The sequence below is a fragment of the Phocoena phocoena genome, chromosome 15, assembly GCF_963924675.1.
Source record: "Phocoena phocoena chromosome 15, mPhoPho1.1, whole genome shotgun sequence".
Classification (NCBI taxonomy): Eukaryota; Metazoa; Chordata; class Mammalia; order Artiodactyla; family Phocoenidae; genus Phocoena; species Phocoena phocoena.
The window spans coordinates 3,998,279-4,020,085 of record NC_089233.1 but is presented as its reverse complement, the minus strand read 5'-3'; the positions used below and the strand labels follow the sequence as shown (position 1 = coordinate 4,020,085).

Sequence of the window (21,807 nt, the reverse complement as noted above, 5' to 3'; positions counted from 1 at the left end):
GGCATTGCCCCGGGTGTTACTTATATTGTCCCATTGGTTCTGTTAAGTGGACATTCTAGAGAACGTTATCAGTATTTGAACTTACATTTATTTCAGGAAACATTTACCTCCCACTTTTTATCTTAGAAGTCCTGGTCCCTATAGTATAGTAAAAAGCAGGCAGCTGTGGCCCTGCTGTAATGGGCTTTTCCCAGTCAGTATTTCTCAAGCATTACCCTTTTCCCAGGCAGCGTAAATCTCTTTAAGTCTCCGTACCTTTATAGCTTTCTGTCCCTAGAGGGCAGCATTAGCACAGAAACCAAGTTTATAAACCACCTATTCTGATTTGTCACCTAATCCTGGTGGATCCAAAGGAAGGGAGTGCTTGACTTCTTTCTAATCTGCAGGAGTAAAATTTGGAGATTTCTTTTTTCAAAATCTGCTTCTGTGCATAGACATGGTAGGGTGCGCATCCAGTGCACACATTTTTTTAAATCTCCATAGTTTGTGTGTGTGATCATCAAAAAATAAGAACAGTATGGAATCTTCCCCAAAGAAACCTATTCCACAGTAATGTTGCCCAGAGCTGTTGCCGGGTCACACCCAGATTTGAATTTCTACATTCAGAAATCAAAAGGTTCTTCTGCCTCAGAGTGATTATTTACTTTGAGGAAAGAGAGTAATCCCCTGCAAGGAGAGCTTGGCTTCTTGTAGAGGCATGATGTAATCCAATAATTACAAGACATCATTTAAAGAATTAATGTTCAAATTTTGTTTGTCCTTTAAGAAAAGTGGGCCCAGGCATCATATACCCAGAGAAAACCATAATTCAAAAAGACACATGCACCCCAGTGTTCATTGCAGCACTGTTTACAATAGCCAGGTCATGGAAGCAACCTAAATGCCCATCAACAGACGAATGGATAAAGAAGATGTGGTACATATATACAATGGAATATTACTCAGCCATAAAAAGGAACGAAATTGGGTCATTTGTAGAGATGTGGATGGACCTAGAGACTGTCATACAGAGTGAAGTAAGTCAGAAAGAGAAAAACAAATATCGTATATTAACACATATACGTGGAACCTAGGAAAATGGTACAGATGAAGCAGTTTGCAGGGCAGAAACTGAGACACAGATGTAGAGAACAAACATATGGACACCACGGGGGGAAAGTGATGGGGGTAGGGGTGTGATGAATTGGGAGATTGGGATTGACATATATACACTAATATGTATAAAAGGGATTGACTAATAAGAACCTGCTGTGTTAAAAATAAATAAACTAAAAATTTTTTTTTAAATAGTGATTAAGAAAAAAAGAAAAGTGGGCCCAGGCAGAGTGGACTGGTCTTGATGGGGTGAGGGGTGGGCAGGAGGAACCTGTGATCTGACCTCAGGTGGTAACTGACCTTCCAGAGCCCCTGGGTGGGAGAAGGAAAGAGCCAGGCTGACTGTGATTTTTTTTAATTTATAAATTTATTTATTTATTTTTGGCTGTGTTGGGTCTTCGTTGCTGCGCAGGCTTTCTCTAGTTGCAGCGAGCGGTGGCTACTCTTCGTTGTGGTGCGTGGGCTTCTCACTGCGGTGGCTTCTCTTGTTGTGGAGCACGGGCTCCAGGTGCACGGGCTTCAGTAGTTGTGGCACACAGGCTCAGCAGTTGTGGCTCGTGGGCTCTAGAGTGCAGGCTCAGTAATTGTGGCGCATGGGCTTAGTTGCTCCGCCGCATGGGGGATCTTCCCGGACCAGAGCTCGAGCCCGTGTCCCCTGCATAGGCAGGCGGATTCTTAACCACTGCACCACCAGGGAAGTCTTGACCGTGATTTTTGAGTCTTAATCTCTCTAAAGTAGAGGCTCGCACAAGCAGTATAGTTGGTGAAGCTCCTTTCATTGGAAATGAAGAGAGATCAGTTTCCACATGTTGGAGCTATAGGAGAAAATCAACAAAGAATGTCTTATTTGAAATATATGCAGTGCTTTCTCAAGCACCATCTGCAGGCATTTGGCCACTAGCTTCTTGGTAATAACTGATCTGTAAGTTTTATGCATTAGGTTGGGGAAGGTGATTAGGGAGCAAAGAAAGGAACCACAGTGGAAAAGGTGTAGCCCGTATCCTTAAGGCATAAACTCTAAAGAATTAACTTGAAATTGTCTTACATATAGCTTGATTTTCTCATAAAATCATCATTATATTTTGTATAACTATAAAGAAAAAGATAAGATAGGAAGGAACTAATGTTCTTTTGGGAAGGGGTTCAGTTTACTAAGAGGTTTCATATGCCTTTTTCCCACGTAAAATGCATACGTCCCAGGAGTAGGGGTGGGGTTGTATTTGTAACTCTGTACGGAGAGGAATGTGCTTTGTCTTGCCAGCCTTCATCTCTCTGTAATTTTTCATACCTTAAGCCCCTTGCTTTTCTCAGACCTAGTGTAAGGCCCTAGAAACCCAAAGATAGCTGAGACACCATGTAGAACATTGTAAGCTCCTTTCAGTCAGGAATTTTGCTGGCTTACTCGCCAGTGTATCCCCATGTGGCACATAACAGGCACTCAAAGGATAACATTTTTTGAATAGATGAATCGAACCCTCCATTCCAAGCCTGTCTGTAGTGATCAGCAGGGCATAGTCTGTGCCTGCAAGGAGTGCTTGGCTCCTTGGAGATGTGATGTAACCAGATAATTACAAGACACTATTAAAAGTGCTACTGTGATAGAGTTGGAGCCAAGGGCTCCAAGAGTCCAGAGAAAGAGTGCCAACTTTTGCCCGTGTCATTTGGGTTTTCCAGAGCCCCCGGTACTTGAAATGAGAGCTGATGAGTAGTTGTTGCCAGCAGAGAAAGGACACCTAGGCAGAGCTTTGCGAGGTTGAGGGTGTTGAGCGTGTGGCACTGGCAGGAGGCCAGCAGTGCTGGCCTTGGGTGCTGGCTCAGGACGGACGCGAGACCTGGGACGGCTGTTTCTCTGAGCTTCTCTCCTTCTTCTCTCCTGGCTCACTTGACCATCCTCCATCCTGCTCCCACTCCTCTACCAGATACCCTTCAGGTTTGAGCTGACACGCCACCTCTGCGCAGGGCTGTCCTTCACACCTCTTTGCCCCTCACCTTGCTTTAGTTCCCCTGGGTGCTCCTTGTCTTCCTACAGACTAGACGTTTATCTGTTTGGCGATCCACCCACTCCAGCACTCCCAGAATGTAGACTCGGGGAGGGCAGGGACTTCATTTGTTCAGTGATCGTTTGCTGAGAACAGTGCCTGGTCCTCGTGGCAGCGCTCAGGAGGTATTTGTTGAAGGGGGCGAGGGAGGGAAAGTGAAGGTGTCCTTACTCCTTTCAGTGCAGAAATGGTCTGCACTGAATCACAGGGTTGGTGATGGTAAATCACCTCAAGCATTCTCACCGGCAGGTCTTCATGTATCCTAATCCTGGCCACCTTTGGGGAAGTGAGCGGCCAGTATTTACAAGTAAAGTTCCAGGGGCTGGTTGAGGGAAGGACCAGGTAACTGATATTTGGTTCTGGTGTGGAATACTCACGTTTTTACATCTAATGGGAATCTAAAAACACACTTCCATCAGTGCCCCGCCAGACATGCAACTGGCTGAAAGCGACAGGAACAGCTACTTCCTCACGTGTGTCAAGTCCAGGATTACTTTGTGATTAGCAGGTTCCTATCATTATCATTAATAAAAGGTGTCCTCGTGTTTAATCCTAGTCCATCCTGCCTCTTAATGGGTCATTCCCAGCTCTCCAGGAAACGCAGGGAAGCAGCCATCCTGCACAGCTGCAGCTCGGTGTCCACACCTTTGCTACCCTGACGCTTGGTTCTACGTGACCTCACTGACCTTTCGTCTGTGGTCTCCTTACACAAGATGCCCATTGTAACCTCAGGGCTTCCAGTAAACAATGACCTGTTCTTGCTCACAGACACCGTGCTGGAGTCAGTGAGAATAGAGTGGGGAGTGTAAATGGATTTGAGCAGACTTGAGTCCATAGCTCTGTGACCTTAAACAAGTTAATTTGCCTCTCTGAGCCTTCCTTTCTCATTTACTTAAAAAAAAAGGGGGGGGGGGTGGATAATGGCCAGTACTTCCCTTGTAGAATTGCTGTGAAGACTAAGTGAAATGTGTGTGTAAACAGCCTGTACCAGAAGGTGTATATGTCTGAAACCTTGAACCAGGGTCTCGGGTGAGATCAGTTTCCACATATTGGAGCTATAGGAGAAAATCAACAAAGAATGTCTTATTTGAAATATATGCAGTGCTTTATATATGGATGTTCCATACCATATAGATGACATTTCAATGAGAAACTCATCTAAAGAGCCAAAACTGAAAAAAGCAATCTCCTTTTTAAAATAATAATGAAGTCCCTTTCTGAAATCGTGTAGGAAAAGTGGTCCTCTTATTCCTAACAAGAAAAGATAGGTATGTTGCCGTTTGCTGGTCACAGGTCAGCCTCACCTCTGCCAGGCTCAGCATTGGCACAGCTTGCTTCAGGAGGGAGGTTGTGGCCTTATGTGTGGAGGGCTGTGGAGGAAGTCTGCCCAAGAACTGAATCCAGACTGTAGGGCTTGTTCCCCTAAAAGTTATTTACCAGACCCTAGTTCAGTGAGGGGGTCACTGCAAGGTCCTACAACCTAGCAAGCCATCAGCCGCCAGAGTGATCTTTTGAAAATGTGAATTCGATCATTGCACTTCCCACCTATTTAGCCTGGCTTTCCAAACACCTCCCTCCAGCCTCAGCGGCTGCACCAGGATTCACCAGTCTACTCTCAGCTCTCCCCCTTGGGCTCCAGCCAATACCAACTCCCTCTGTGCTCCTTGAATGAGACAGGCCCTCACCTGTGCCAAAGCCTTCACACATCCTCTCCCCTCTGCCTGGAACACCCTTCCCCCGTATCTGGCTAACTCTGCTCATCCCTCAGGGCTCAGCTTCAACATCACATCCTCACAAAGCCTTTCCTGATCGCTGGGCTAATTTAACTCCGCTCTTCTATAGCACCCAGTGCTTTTCCTCTGAATGTTCCTGTCACAGTTGCAGCTGTATATCCAGTTTGTCTAATGTCTGTTTTCTTCAGCAGAACATAAGCTGCAAGAAGTTAGACGCTGAGTCTAACTTGCTTAATGCTGTATCCCCAGCATCTCATACAGCCCTCAACCAATGATAAAAATTCAGCAAATATTGAGAGTGAATAAGTAAGCTCGTTTAAAATTAAACTTCTCTTCTCACCTCTGCCTCCCACCCTCACTCAGATCTGCTCCTCCTCCTCCATCACTTGATCCAAGTCCATGTTTTCCCCAACCCAGTCCCATAGACTCTTCGGTTGCTGCTTAACTGTCCTCTTGCCTCTAGTCTCAGCCCCTTCAGTCCATCAAAGCATTTGGAAACGCAGGCCCAGGCAGGTTGCTGCCACGTCTGGATCCCTTCCGTGACTTTCTGATATCTAGGGTAGTAGATGGCACAACTTTGCCATTGCTCTCTGTATTGGAAAAAAATGGGTACAGCAGAATTCCCCCCAAAGTACGTATTTATTTATTTATAAATTATGTGTCTGTACTACTGTTGTAACATACATTGCAAAATATACATAAATACAGAAAATTGTAAAGGGCAGGATGAAATAAATACTTTAAAATAATTTTATTTAAAAAACAATTTTTTTTTTTTTTGCGGTACGCGGGCCTCTCACTGTTGTGGCCTCTCCCGTTGCGGAGCACAGGCTCCGGACGCGCAGGCTCAGCGACCATGGCTCACGGGCCTAGCCGCTCCGCGGCATGTGGGATCTTCCCGGACCAGGGCACGAACCCGTGTCCCCTGCGTCGGCAGGCGGACTCCCAACCACTGCACCACCAGGGAAGCCCAAAACAAAACAATTCTATTTAATAATATGAAAACCTTTTGTGTTCGTTAAAATATTAACACTTTGAATATGTTTCATTATTGAAATGTTTGATTGAGAGTCTGGTTCTACTTCTTTTTTGGACATGCCATGTGGCTTGTGGGAACTTAGTTCCCGGACCAGGGATTAAACCCACGCCCTCAGCAGTGAAAGCACAGAGTCCTGACCACTGGACCTCCAGAGAATTCCCTGGTTCTACATTTTACGTACTTTAATGGCTGTTGTAGCTGGGAAAGGCACTTCCCTAAGAGATGTCAGTCCAGATGTGAGGAGTACTTTATTGGTTGCCTGGATGTTCTCATCACTCATGATACTGTTGTATTTTAATTTTTGTTTGTTTTGGCTGCATCGGGTCTTCGTTGCAGCACGAGGGACCTTCTTTGCGGCGTGCAGGCTTCTCTCTAGTTGAGGCGCACAAGCTCAGTAGTTGTGTCGCGCAGGCTTAGTTGCCCCGCAGCATCTGGGATCTCAGGTTGCTGACCAGGGATCGAACCTGCATCCCCTGCATTGTAAGGCGGATTCTCTACCACTGGATCACCAGGGAAGTCCTCACGATACTGGTTTTATTCAGTCCCATGAAGACACCAGCTCCTCAAAGAGTCCTTGTCTGACTTAGCCCCACCCCCTTTGCTGTCTCTCGTGTGCTCGTGTGTGCGCATGCGCACGTACATGTGTACACTATTATACTTACCTCCACTGTGCTCTACTTGGTTTGCTCACATATCTGACTTCCTTGGCATCCTTGCCGTAGAGAAAATAGAGATCCTCAAATTCGCTTAGTGAAAGGAAAGAAAGCCCACTGATTCTGCCTGAGCTTTGACTTTGCCAAGCTTTATTGATTCCCAAGGGTTCCAGCATGCATCTCATTGTCTGTTTTCCTGTCTTAAAATCGAACTCTTTCTGGCTTTGGCTAGCATCCGTATGTCATTTGGGTCTTGAGGTGGGGAGAACCAGTGACTTTGACAGCTGGAAGACACATGTGGCCTGAATGCCCATAGCCCTGTGGCTTCTGGAGTATGCTAAGCACTTGTGAATGGTCAGGTGCCCGGGCCTCATCTTTTACTTAAGAGGTGTGAGGATTTACGGCCCCACCAGTTTTTGAGTACCTGAGATGGCAAAGCAGAGAGCTGGAATTTCAGAGATTTGATATGAATTGGCCACAGCCCCATACCCCATATCTTAGGCCAGCAGACTTCTCTCCCCTGGATAGTGAGTCTGGAAGTTTCACTGGAGGAACCATTCAGAAATAAGTGAGCAGTCTCTACTGTGTTCCGCTTCTGAGACAAGGCTGGAAGTCAAGCAGGAAAGATGCAGGATGCACAGGGAACCAAGAAACTTCAGAGCAGGCCTGGAGGGATGGCGAGCAAGAAGTGCAGAGTCTGGTGACTTGCTTGGACCCTTGGTCTCATCTCTCAGGTTCTTTGCCAGCAGCAGGAAGCCCTGCTATGCGTAGATGATGACCTGGACACTGTCTGCTAGTCTTTTAGGAAGCTGGTTCTTTGAAGAAATGTCAGCTCCCTGACAGGGTCATCTGAAACCAAACTTGATCTTCTGCCTTACCCAGTAAACATTATTTAAGCAGCAGAAAATGGATGAAGAGAAGCTGTCGAGTACTTTCTTTAGAGTACAAAGTTAAGACCTTAGTGAATAGTCAGAACACCTTGATGCATCTTGCGCACTAAAGGGCAACGTAAAACTTAACCAGAAATCTCTCTGATGTCATGAGGAACGTGGACTGGTAGCTGCTGAGTCAACCAGTGTGTGCGTGCCTTCCTCATCAAGAAGGAAGGAGCTGCCTTCTCTGTTGTATTTGGGCCGATGATGAATTCATCTGTTTCCTCCTGATCTGAAAATGCACGCAGGCGATGGGAAGCCTCTCCAATTAGATTTGACAGCCAAGATATGCATGTCCTTCATGTTTTGAAGTTACTTGTCAGCGTTGTACTCCACCTTCCAAAATGGTCCTTGGGACTTTCATTAACCTTACTTTGAAGAATTGATTATCTTCACGTTAGAAACATTGAAGAACATTTCTTCTGCCTAATATTGTTTAAGCATTTGTTGCATTTAGGAACAAAGCCTAGCTGTACTTGAGAGGAGAGAATTACAGCTTAGTGAAGTATACGCTATGTTTAGAAGAGAGGGTACGTTGTAAAGAAACAACACACAGAAAGGTCCAAATGTAAAATTCACCCAGCCTGCTATTTGCTTGCCTTCTTTTAATTGTGGGTTTCAATGTCTAACTAGCTAGTCTCTTCAAAAGACATTTCATTTTTATTCTCTGGGACCCCTCAGCCCTTCAATGAGAAGTACATGCCTGAAAAACCACATGTGGACCTACAGGAGAGCCGCTGTGACATTGGAAGTAAGCAGTGGCTTCGTGGTGACCCCTCACAGCTGACTCAGCTTGGCCAGGTCATCTTGCTGTCATGGACCTGTGCCTCACCTAGAAAATGGGTTCTTCCCTTATGAAGAAGGTCCCATGAATTAATAACTGGATCACCAGGAATGCTGGAAAGCACTCTCTAAATGCCATGCATTGTTTCTAAGATGTTATTCCCGGTGGGTGGCTAGGTTAGCATTGTTTTGAAGGTTAAGATATAGATACTAGCTCATTTATTCTCCAGCTGTTGTTTATCCTCCAGTTTCCCAGAATAGTCAGGCACAAGGTCTTTTAAAAATGGGTTTTTTTAAAAAAATGGGTTTTACGCTGCTTTACGTTTGGGTGTGTAGTAATGAAGTCAGTACTGATTTAGCTTCTGTTTACTGACAGAGATGTAGGTAGTGGACCAGAGAGCAGCAGACCAGGACCTTGGAAGCAACAGCATTTAATAGAGAATCTCTGATCAGCTCATCTCTAACTCCACCCCACCCCATGCCATTGATTGAAGCCTTTTTATGAGAGTTATTCAGGTTCTTAGTTCCTCAAGCAGTACATTTTATTTCTCTTTCTCTTTTAAAATTTTATATTTTAATTAGGTGTAGTACAAGATACAAAAGATACAAAGAGCTTACAGTAAGAAGTCTCACCCCACTTTCCAGCCACTCGGGACAATCAGTACTACCAATTACTTGGCTATCCTTTCAGGTTGATTTTATATATCACTGTATTCTCCCACCACCACCTTTTTTGATGTAGAAGTGGTAGTATCTTTACTATGTATACTACTCTGCACCTTGTTAGAGTCATCTCAGTGTATATTACAGAAAGTTCAGTAGTAAGTGGAGAATACAGAGGTAGGAGATGTTTCTAGAATTGATGTGAAGATATAATCTAGCACATCTTCTGGCGAGCTCTACCCCAGGTACTTCCAGATGCTAAACATGTACCCCCAGCTCCCTGCCTGACATCTCCACTGGGTGTCCCACAGGTCCCCCTGTGTCATTACTGCCAAGATCAAACTCGGGATCTTAACACCTGCCCTCCCTCCTCCCAAGCCAGGCCTTTTCCACTGTTCCCAAGCTCCATCCATGTCGCTGTTATCTTGGGTTGCACAAACCAGAAACCAAGGCATCAGGGTGATACCTCCCTCTCCTCATTCCCAGAGCCAGGCCGTCACCAAGCCAGCCAGTTCTACTTCCTAAATTTCTCTTAAATCAGTCAGCTTTCCTTCATGTCCTCACCTACTTGACCGGGGCCTCCATAGTCTCTCTCCTGAATGACTTTAATAGCTTCCTAGTGTCTTACACTTCCACTCTTTTCTCCCTCTGCTCTGTTCTCCACGCAGAATCATCTTTTAAAATCACAAACCTGCTCATGTTACTTCCATGCTTGACACCTTTCGATGCTTCCCTACCACTCTTAGGATAAAGGTCAAACTGATAATCACATCCTACAAAGCCTCACATGGACGGGCTCCAGCAGGCCTCACCGGGCCTATTTTCAATGCCTGCAGTCCAGCTACAGGAACCGAACTCGGCCAGTTTCATCTACTAGAGTCTTTCTCTTACTGTTCCTCTGTCTGGAATGCTATTCTCCTTCTGTTTTCTTTGACTCATCTTTCTGATCTCAGGCTCCACGTCCTCAAGCCTTCACTGTCGCACCAGGCCAAACAAAGCTGACACCATTTCTTCCTTCATTGTACTTATTAGGGTTGTGGTTTCTATTTATGGAAATTAAATTGCATTAATGTTTCTTTAAATTCCTGTTACTGATGTGAGATGGTTTCTGGCACATGTGAAAATATTTTATAAACTGTGAAGAGTCCTAGAATAAAAATTAGTAATTATTTTGAATTTATGTTTATAAATGAAGTTAAGCTATGGAGGATGATATCCATGTTTATGAGTGAGGGATGACTGAGGGAATGTCTCCCCTAAGGACCCCTATCTAGACTGTTCTTCACTTCAATTCAACACAAGTGGTCTGTGCCAGACCAACACTGGAACGCTGGGCAGAACCAGACCTCAAGCAGCTCACAGTATTTTATTTTTAAAAAACCAAGATCACATAAATTTATCTTATGTAGTGTTTCAGGTGACTCCTGGCATTTTAGAAAACCTTATAAACCTTAGGTGATGGGAGCGACACTTTCTTTTGATCCAAGGAGAGAAAAATTTCCCCATGCTTTCTTATAATGATTCTTACATCTTCTTTTGAGATGTATTTAGAAATATCCCTGCTGAAAAGGAGAGAGATCCTCTGAAAGAATCAAGCCAAGTGAAGCTTGTTTCGCATTCCCGATGGTTAAACAGAGACGTATATGGTGTCTACTCACCAAGAGCTGTCTTTGTGTCTCTCCTTTTTCCCCAGGAAACCTGTAGGAAGTGTCAGGGACTCTGGAAAGAGCACAACGGTCTCACTTGTGAAGAACTGGCTGAAAAAGATGACATCAAGTACCGAACATCTATGTGAGTAACATGATTCAGGGGGGCTTATTGACTGATTTGCAACTCCCCCATTAACCTGCCTTTTGGGCAGAGGGGGCAGTGAATATTGTGGGAAAAATAAGCTCTGAAGCTACCCCAGGCTAGAATGATCTCAAGGAAGGGACCTAACCCCTGAGCCTCTGTTTCCTCATCTCTGCAGCCTCTTAGAACTATTTCTCGGTCAAATGTAACATAGTAAATGCCTGGCATGTATGAATTCAATAACTTTCGGTTCCTCTTCTCTTTACTGTTTAAATAAAATGTGTTATTACACATTTTAATTAACTTAATTTTGGCCGCGTTGAGTCTTCATTGCTGTGCGCAGGCTTTTCTCTAGTTGCAGCGAGCAGGGGCTACTCTTCGTTGCGGTACGCAGGCTTCTCATTGCAGTGGCTTCTGTTACCGAGCACAGGCTCTAGGCGCGCGGGCTTCAGTAGTTGTGGTTCACGGGCTCTAGAGCACAGGCTCAGTAGTTGTGGCGCACGGGCTTAGTTGCTCCGCGGCATGTCGTATCCTCCTGGGCCAGGGATTGAGCATGTGTCCCCTGCATTGGCAGGCAGATTCTCATCCACTGCACCACCAGGGGAGTCCCTTATTACACATTTTAATTAAGTCACATTGCACTGCTGTTGCTCATCTGTTTTCTGTAGGAGGCGGTGGCCTGAGACATTGGGTAGAATTACAACCTCCAGAATTCAAAATAACGCAGTCAGTAAGAAGAACATCACTGTATAGCACTCCTTACGTGTCTGGGCACTTTACAGCTATTAAATACATTGATTTATATAGTGCAGAAGTCTATTTCTCTCTCATATGATAGTCCAGCCCTGCCTGGCAGGTGGGGCAGATCTGTCCCATGAGGTCATTCAAAGACCTAGGTTTCTTGATCTCGTGGCTTCACTAAGGTGGTGTTCTTATCTGCATAATTGTGACTAGGTTGCAGCCACATTTGCACTCCAGCCCGTAGAAAAGGAGAGAGACAGAGACAAGTTGCCAGGCAGGCAGCTTCTAAGTTTTAAGTGAAGCAGAAATTATATATATTATTTCTGCTCATACCCTATTGGTCTAAACTGAGTCATATGGCCACAACCTGGCTCCAAGGCAGATACCATATATAGTTTCTAGCTGGCCGAATTTTTCTCCAGCTTAAATTTGAAGGGTAAGGAGTGGGTTTTGTGACCAAGAAAATAAAGTGGGAAATGGCTATTTGGGGCAGTTAACAGTCTCCAGGTCTCCACCACAGATAGGTACTATTATCCTCATTTTACAGATGACACAACTGACACACAGAGAGCCCAAGTAGACATGGTCACACAGGTAGAAATTGGCGTAGCAGGAATTTGAACCTAGGCAAATGGCTCCATGACTTCGCTGTTTGCCACAGGTTTGGTAGGCAGAATAATGTTCCCCAAAGATGTCCCATGTCCTAATCTCTGGAACCTATAAATCTTTGGATATATTTCATTACATGGCAGTAGGGACTTTCCAAATGTGATTCAGGTTATGGAACTTGAAATAGGGAAGATTATCGTGAATTATCCAGGTAAATCCAGTCTAATCACATGACTTCTTAAAAGCAGAGTGAGCTTTTCTCTGATCAGACAAAGATGGAATGATGGACAAAGAGTCAGAGAGACACAAGAAGAATTTTACCTCCTGTTGCTCTTTGTGAAGGTAGAGGAAGAAGGCCATGAGCCAAGGAACGTGAGAGCTTCCAGAAGCAGAGAATAACCTTCTGTTTATAGCTGCCAAGAAAATGGGGACTTCAAGTCCTGCAACCTCAAAGAACTGAATCCTCTGACATTCCAGATGAGCAGCAAACAGATTGTCTCCTAGAACCTCCAGTAGATAACATAGCCCACCAGCACCTTGATTTTAGTCTGATGAGATCCATGCTATACTTCTGACCTATAAAACTATGAAATAATAAATTTGTGTTATATTTAGCTAATAAGTTTGTGGTAATTTGTTATAGCAGCAATAGAAAATAAATTTTGGAACCAGAAGTAGAATGCTGCTGTAACAGATACCTTAAAATGTAGAAATGGGTTTGGAATTGGGCAATGGGTAGAAACTGGAAGAATTTTGAGAAGCATGATAAAAAAATACATAGATTGCCTTGAACAGACCATTAGTAGAAATACAGACATTGGAAACCACCATTGAGGGCTCAGAAGTAAGTGAGGACCATTATGGGCAAAGCCTAAATTACCTGAGAGAACACTTAAATCACCATGAACAGACTGTTAGTAGAAATATGGACACGAAAGGCAGTGCTGGTGAGGACTCAGAAGGAAATGGAGAACATGTTATTGAAAACTGGAGGAAAGGGAATCCTTGTTATATAATGGCAGAAAGCTTAGCTGACTTGTGTCCAGCAATTATGAAGAAAGTAGAACTTGTAAATGGTGAAACGACATTTAACTGAGGTTTCCAAGCACAGTATTTTTTTTTTTTTTTTTTGTCTCTGCTGGGTCTTAGTTTTGGCATGTAGGATCTTTATTTGTGGCATGCGGACTCTTAGTTGAGGCATGCATGCGGGATCTAGTTCCCCAACCAGGCATTGAACCCAGGCCTCCTGCATTGGGAGCACAGAGTCTTACCCACTGGACCACCAAGGAAGTCCCCCAAGCACAGTATTGAAGAGTAGAAAATGCAAGTGGAAAGAGATAGACTGAGAGGAGAGCTGTTAACACAAAGGAACAGGTGGGACTTCTCTGCTGGCGCAGTGGTCAAGAATCCACCTGCTGGTGCAGGGGGCAAGCGTTCGAGCCCTGGTCCAGAAAGATCCCACATGCCATGGAGCAACTAAGCCCGTGCACCACAACTACTGAGCCTGCACTCTAGAGCCCACGAGCCACAACTGTTGAGCCCGCGTGCCACAGCTACTGAAGCCCGCATGCCTGGAGCCTCTGCTCTGCAACAAGAGAAGCCACCGCAATGGGAAGCCTGTGCATTGCAACAAAGAGTATCCCCTGCTCGCCGCAACTAGACAAGGCCTGCACACAGCAACGAAGACCCAACACAGCCAAAAGTAATAAATAAATAGATTTTTTTTTTTTAAGGAACAGGCTTGATTGTTTCTGAAAATCTCATACTCTCCAGATGATAAAAGACCCTAAAATTAAGAGATTTACTGTCAGGAAAAGCATGCTCTAGAGAAAAAAACCAAGGCTGCCTTGAGAATGTCAGAGTGTTCAGTCACACAAAGGCTCTTTGAAGAGCCTGAGAGAGTGACTCACAGATCCCCTCAGTGTAACCAGGGAGCCTCTAGGAAACTCGGGCATTATCCCTCAGCCATCTAAGCAGAAGCCAAAAGTAGAGATGGGATTATCAAGGAAATATCTGTGAATGAGCTTCATGTCTTTTTTTTTTTTTTAATAAATTTATTTATTATTGGCTGTGTTGGGTCTTCGTTGCTGTGCACGGGCTTTCTCTAGTTGCGGGGAGCGGGGGCTACTCTTCGTTGCAGTGCGTGGGCTTCTTACTGCATTGGCTTCTCTTGTTGTGGAGCACAGGCTCTAGACACGCGGGCCTCGGTAGTTGTGGCTTGTGGGCTCTAGAGTGCAGGCTCAGTAGTTGTGGTGCATGGGCTTAGTTGCGCCAAAGCATGTGGGATCTTCCCGGACCAGGGATCGAACCTGTGTCGCCTGCATTGGCAGGTGGATTCTTAACCACTGTGCCACCAGGGAAGCCCCTGAGCTTCATGTCTTAATGGAATGAATCCCTGTGACATACATGGGAGACCCACAAGGTTCTTGAGAATTTTATATCAGTAGAAACACTGCCAGGTTGGACTGAAAGAGACAGTACAAAATGAAAGAAGTCTGTCAGACCCCCAAAATTCTATAAGCAGCAAACAGGCTGATTAAAAACTACTCAGCTGCAAACATATGCTACCTTTCTTGAAAAAGGAAGGATTATTCCTCTTCAAGCCATGAACAGAGCTGTGAGCCACAGAGGATTGTGCTCAGAGCTGAAATATAAGGGAGTTTGCCCAGCTGGATTTCTAAATTTATTAGGAATGGTGACTCCTTTTTTCCTTCCATTTTCTCCCCCTTTGAACCAGAATATCTATAAATGCTGTCCTAGGCCTGTCCCATCATTGTATTTTAGGAGCAGATAATTTGTTTCTTTAGTTTCCCAGGCCCACAAATGGAGAGGAAGTGTGTCCCATAGTGGATCATACCCAGAGTCTCATCTATACCTAATTTAGATGATGAAATTTGAGTTGATGTTATACTGGATGAGATCTTTGGGGTCCTTGAGATGAGGTCACTGTAGTTTGCATGTGGGATGGATATCAGTCTTTGGAAGCCAGAGGGCAGACTGTGTTAGAGAAGAGAAAATGGCCTCCAAAGATAATCCATGCCCTAATCCCCAGAACCTGTGGTTTGTTCTGTTTTGTTTTGTTTTTAATCTCACATGGTAAAGGGCTTTGCAGATGTGATTAAGGTTACAGTAAACAAAAGAAAACTAATTCAGCCACATACATAGTAATCACAAATACCACGCCAACTAGAAAAATCTGGTATTGCTTCGTCACATCCAGGCTTATCCCTGTCAGCCAGCCTTTATATTTTAGAGTGACCACCACCCTGACCAGTGGCATGGCCTTGAGTGATGAACATGTCAAAAAATGTTCTTTTTTCAAAGTCATCATCGTGTCTGGCAGTATTCTAGCAGTTGTGCTATTGCCTAAAACACTTTAAACTTCTCATTTGGAATTGTCTTTCAGCCGGTTTACGAGCCAGCTCCCCCCAGATCTGTTCTGGTTATTGTGGACATGTCATATCTAGTTTGAGTTGGGAGGAACGGATGATTTCTGTTGTTGCTGTTTGAGCCTTTGTTTTGCCTTGAAGAAGGATGTCTTATTCATGAAGTCAGTACAGATTTACTGAGTGCTCACCCTGGATAGCTGTAGTTAAGAACCTTAGGCAAATTTTTAAATCTTTCTGTGCCTAAATTTCCTTATCTGTAAAGTATAGAGCATACTCTATACTCTATACTCTACTCCAAGACTCGGTCACAGACCCAGAGATGTTTCTCAGAAGGAGACGACTTGGTTACTTTTTTTTTTTTTTTTTTGGCTACACTGTACAGATTTCAGGATCTTAGTTCCCCAACCAGGGATCGAACCCGGGCCTCCACAGTGAAAGTGCCACGTCCTAACCTTTGGACCACCAGGGAATTCCCAGAGTTGGTTACTTTTTGAAGCACAGCCCCCTTTTTGACTCTCCTGTCAGTTCCTGCTACGAGCTCTGTTCAGCATGTTGGTCTGCCGTAAACACTTGGAACACCACTGGGTCCAATAGCAGCTGGAAGACTTCTCTTGGTTTAGACCCTACTTAAACCTGGCCTTTTGTATCAGCAGTAAATGGATCAGAACCATGTATCCAGATGTGATATATGTTAATTCCAAAATCCAGAAAGGCCTCCCAAGTGTCTGACTTCTTTCTTTGTGGTAGGGGATACAACATAACAGCAATGTGTGCGTACCTTTGGAAGGAATAGCCTGATATATATGCACATGACCTCCAGGCCACCAGAGATTCATAGAGATTAGAGATCTCTGTATTTTCAAGAGATCTATCTCCCACCTTCTGGCATACATACACCATATTGATGTATCGTAAAGGACCTGCTACTTCCTGTTAACTGGGTTCTATTTGCATGTCATTAGAATAGTGGTCCAGTGGATTGTCTGTTGGTTGACAGATGATCAAGGTCCTTGCCAACTGCTTCTGGTGTTCTCGGCTTATTGGTCAGAAAATAAAAGCATTTTCCGGATCATTGGCTGCATACCAGTTGCCAGAGGTTATGTTTATTTGCTCTGGTAAGAAATGACATCTGGAACAGCAGCTGCAATTAGAGTCAGCACCTGATTAGGCTTATAGTAATGCAGTGTTCTCCAAGACCCATTCCTCTATACAGTCCAGACAGAGAAGTAAAAGGAGATTTATTGAGAATCAGCACCCCTTGATGGTGGTGCCTCTCTCAAAGATGCTCACAGGAATCTGGTATCACTTTTTGTAGGCACAGGGTACACACAGGGAATCATAAGCAGTTTATTGCTAAATCATAAGATACAGCATAATAAGTGGTATAAGATGGGGCAGGTATCCCAGCAAAACTTGTACAAGAATGTTCGTTAGAAGCACTGTTTGCAATAGCCAAATGGAGGAAACAACCCAGATGTCCACCAACTGATGATGGTAAACAGAGTGTAGTATATCCATAGAGTGGAATATTATTCAGCCGTGGAAAGGGAATGAAGATATTTGGCTACACTGTGGATGAGCCTTCAAAACATGCTAAGTGAAAGAAACCAGTTTCAAAAGGCCACATCTTGTATGATTCCTTTTATATAAAGTATTCATAGGCTTATGGATATTTGCCTATGTACAGAATAGACAAAACCGTTAGAGACAGAAGGCAGATGAGCAGTTGCAGGGGAAATGGGATTGGGGAGAGTGAGTGCTTAATAGGTACAGTTTCCTTTGGGGGTGATGAAGATGTTCTGGAACTAGGTAATGGTGATGGATGCACAACGTTGGGAATATACTAAATGTCCCTGAATTGTACACTTTCAAGTAGATAAAATGGCAAATTTTATGTGCACATTATCACCAGAAAAATGCATGCACATGCTCACGGAGGAAAGCCACTTACGATTTTGAATAGTGTATGCTACAAGAAATAAGGACAGCTCCCAAAAGGAGTTTCCAACGTAATTAAATAGTGGTGAGAACAAATAATCATGGAATTGTAGGATCTTGATTGGTTATGTAGAGGAGGGCAGTGAGCCTTCCTGTTTGAACACAAGGTCAGTCCACACAGCTGCAGCCCAGGCTTCTCTTCCTTTCCTGTGAATGATCACATCCTGTAGGGCTGTTTGCTTCCTGCCTAGTTTAGAATCTTCTTGCCAAATCACCCTCCTCCCAAAAAAATCATCTATGATTTCTCCCCAGTCCCATTTTGCACTTTCACATTACTGCATAGGTGGTCACCACATCCCATAATAGCAGTCCTTTTATGGTACAGGGCCATTCTGGCCCTATCTAGTTCTGTTCTTTTGCAAAAACAAAGGACTTGAATAGATATCCTTGCAGTGTTGAGTAGCTATTTGAACATTATAACCATGCTGAGTTGTATGTGTTTTTCATATTCCTCCACCTTTTTTTTTTTTTTTTTTTTTTTTTCTTCGGCACGCGGGCCTTTCACTGCCATGGCCTCTCCCGCTGCGGAGCACAGGCTCCGGACGCACAGGCTCAGCGGGCATGGCTCACGGGCCTAGACGCTCCGCGGCACGTGGAATCCTCCCGGACCGGGGCACAAACCCGCGTCCCCCGCATCGGCAGACGGACTCTCAACCACTGTGCCACCAGGGAAGCCCCCTCCTCCATCCATTTCTCCCCCACCACACCCAGTATTATTTCACATTGGCGACTGACAGCTTGGTGGGACAGAGCAAGCAAATGCACCCTCTTCCTGGAAAGGACTATATAACCTTGGTTCTCTTTAGCCACTCCTCTCCCACACTACAGTCTAAGCAGCTGCTCGGGGAAGACGTGAGCCAGCCCCAGGCAGAGTGCAATGGCTTAAAGCCACACCTCAGTCTCCAGGGTGCGTGTACACAGAAAGTTTGTGCCATAGAAAATTGTAATTGTGTTTTGGTCACAGCTTTTCAGATTGGAAACTTTTTCATCAGAACCTTGTGAGTCTTGTTTGTTTTTTTAATAGTAATTTTGGGGACTTCCCTGGTGGTCCAGGGGTAAAGAATCAGCCTTCCAATGCAGGGGACACAAGTTCAATCCCTGGTCAGGGAACTAAGATCCCACATGCTGCAGGGCAACTAAGCCTGCATGCCACAACTATTGAACTCACACGCCTCAATGAGAGACCCCGCGTGCCATGAACTGCAGAGCCCACACGCCCTGCAACCCACACGCCACAACTAGAGAGGAGCCTGAGCACTGCAACGAAGAGACCACGTGCTGTAATGAAAGATCCCGCATGCCTCAACAAAGATCCCATATGCCTCAACTAAGACCTGGTGCAGCTGAAAAAGCGGGGCGGGGGATGGGGGGGAGTAAGTAAATAAAATAATAAAAAATAAAAGACAAGGACTTTATTTTAAAATAATAATAATTTTGAATATTTATTTTGGCTGCACCAGGTCTCAGTTGTGGCACATGGGATCTTCGTTGTGGCACGTTTAGTTGCGGCATACAGGATCTTCAGTTGTGGCATGTGGGCTTCTTAGTTGCAGCATGAGGACTCTTAGTTGTGGCATGCAGACTCTTAGTTGTGGCATGCATGGGGGAGTCTAGTTCCCCGACCAGGGATTGAACCTGGGCCCCCTGCATTGGGAGCATGGAGTCTCACCCACTGGACCACCAGGGAAGTCCCAGAACCTTGTGAGTCTTAACATGGAACATTGAGAACTGTCTTCACAGTTGCTGAGCTAACTGAAATCATGAACATGTGTACAGTGTTGACAATAATAAATTTACTTTTTTAAAACTTTTGTCTCCTTGACCTTGTTTCCTGTTCAGCAAAACTTAGAACTCATTTGTTCTTCTGTAACTTGAACTGGGTTTAAATTCTTTTCAGGCCAAAGTTCTGCCTGCCTTCATTTTGGGCCGTTCAAAGCTTAGACCTAAATGAAATGAATAGCAGCCAATTTCCTAATGTATTTTTCTATTTTTAAACACATATGATCTGGCTTCTGAGGAGCATTCTACAACAGTCTTCTAAATATCAGTAATTAAAATCACTTGCCTGGACTTCCCTCGTGTCGCAGTGGTTAAGAATCCGCCTGCCAATGCAGGGGACACGGGTTTGAGCCCCGGTTCGGGAGGATCCCACATGCCATGGAGCAGCTAAACCTGTGCGCCACAACTACTAAGCCTGCACTCTAAAGCCTGTGAGCCACAACTACTGAGCCTACATGCCACAACTACTGAAGCCCACATGCCTAGAGCCCATGCTCCACAACAAGAGAAGCCACTGCAATGAGAAGCCTGCACACAGCAGCTGGAGAAAGCCCGTGCGCAGCAACAAAGACCCGACGCAACCAAAAATAAATAAATATTTTTTTATATATATAATTTTTTAAAATATCTTTTATTATTTATTTATGTTGGCTGTGTTGGGTTTTCGTTGCCGTGGGCGGGCTTTCTCTAGTTGCGGCAAGCAGGGGTTGCTCTTCATTGCGGTGCACGGGCTTCTCATTGCGGTGGCTTCTCATTGCAGAGCACGGGCTCTAGGCGCACGGGCTTCAGTAGTTGTGGCTCACAGGCTCAGTAGTTGTGGCTCACAGGCTCTAGAGCACAGGCTCAGTAGTTGTGGCGCACGGGCTTAGTTGCTCTGTGGCATGTGGGATCTTCCCAGACCAGGGCTCAAACCCTTGTCCCCTGCGTTGGCAGGCGGATTCTTAACCACTGTGCCACCAGGGAAGTCCTAAATGTATATTTAAAAAAGAAAAAAAAAAAAAAACACTTGCCTGACCACAGGCTCATCTGGCTACTCTTACTTATTAGCAGAAAAACTGGGAGCAGTGGAAGGAAGAAGGCTGCATTCCCTCAGCTTTAGGAGGGAGAGTGCAGATCAGAACTCATCCCCACATTATTACATTCTTTACAATGAAGCAATTACCTGGTTCCACACTGTGTTTGTACTTGGAGAGGAGAGAAGTTCTCGAGCAATGGGATGAGTCCTTCAAGGCTATCCATGCTTGGGGTCATTCATGCTCTTCTTGGTCTCAGCAGGAATACCTTTTGACTCCTTCCCATCAAGATGATACTTCTTCATGCCAGCTTGGGTACAAGCATCATAGCCTCTGCCTTATACTTTAAGGAACTCAGCACAGCAGAGGAAGACACACATAAGCAATTATAGGCAAAGGTGGCAAGTGTTATTTCAGAGTTATGAACAGCACCATTAGAAGTAACTAATTCAGAAGTGCCAGCTCTTGAAAACAAGCCAAGACCTGTCATTTTGACTCTAGATATCAGTTAAAAGTGCTTCTGGAAACAAGTCGCCTCCCTGCAAGCTTCCCGTTGGCCAGGATTGAGTCATATGTGTGCCCATCCCCTAGCTGCAAGGGAGTCTGAGAAGGTAGTATTCCAACATGCCAGTTTGTCATAGGAGTGAGCTCTGCCAACAGGAAGAAGTCATAGGTGGCTATTGGATCGCCCCCAGCTGTGTCTACCCCAGCCCTATGTCAAGTATGTATTTAAAAACCTAAGATGTGTATGTAACTAAGGTTTACTGGCTCTCCATTATCCAGCTTTGTGTATATAAAAAAACATTGTTTAGGAAGACACTGAGTTTTTTCTCTCCATTTTAAGCCTATAGGGACTCCTATAACAAATAGAATAATCATTTTCTAAATACTAGATGCCAGGCACTTGCCCCAGGGTACCCTGTATCTTATCTGTAATCCTCAAAACACTATGAGAGGGCTTCCCTGATGGCGCAGTGGTTGAGAGTCCGCCTGCCGAAGCAGGGGACACAGGTTCGTGCCCCGGTCCGGGAAGATCCCACATGCCGCAGAGCGGCTGGGCCCGTGAGCCATGGCCGCTGAGCCTGCGCGTCCGGAGCCTGTGCTCCGCAACGGGAGAGGCCACAACAGTGAGAGGCCCGCATACCGCAAAAAAAAAAAAAAAAAAAAAACACTATGAGATGTTAAAATTAATTAATTAATTAATTTTGAAAAACACTATGAGAAAGTTTGGTTCTCCCAATTTAAAAATGAGGAAACTGGGTCTCGAGGCAGTTAAATAATTTACCCAAGGTCATACAACTGAAAAACTGAAGCCAGTTCTGAGACTCCAAAATATAGGCTCCTTTTTTTGTTTGTTTGTTTGTTTGACTGAGTTGGGGCTTCGTTGCTGTGCAAGGGCTCTCTCTAGTTGCGGCGATTGGGGGCCACCCTGCATTGCAGTGTGTAGGCCTCTCACCGCAGTGGCCTTTCTCGTTACAGAGCATGGGCTGCAGGCACACAAGCTTCAGTAGTTGCAGCATGCAGGCTCAGTAGTTGTGGCTCGTGGGCTG

General features: G+C 44.9%; 1 protein-coding gene across 1 annotated transcript in view; it reads left to right on the top strand.

Moving 5' to 3' along the window:
- Positions 1 to 21,807, top strand: part of RNF216 (ring finger protein 216) — a 170,356-nt gene that overhangs the window by 130,566 nt on the left and 17,983 nt on the right. Inside the window, exon 14 of the mRNA XM_065892156.1 lies at positions 10,631 to 10,728. Within this exon, the coding sequence (XP_065748228.1) occupies positions 10,631 to 10,728 (98 nt within the window). The remainder of the gene's footprint in view (positions 1 to 10,630; positions 10,729 to 21,807) is intronic.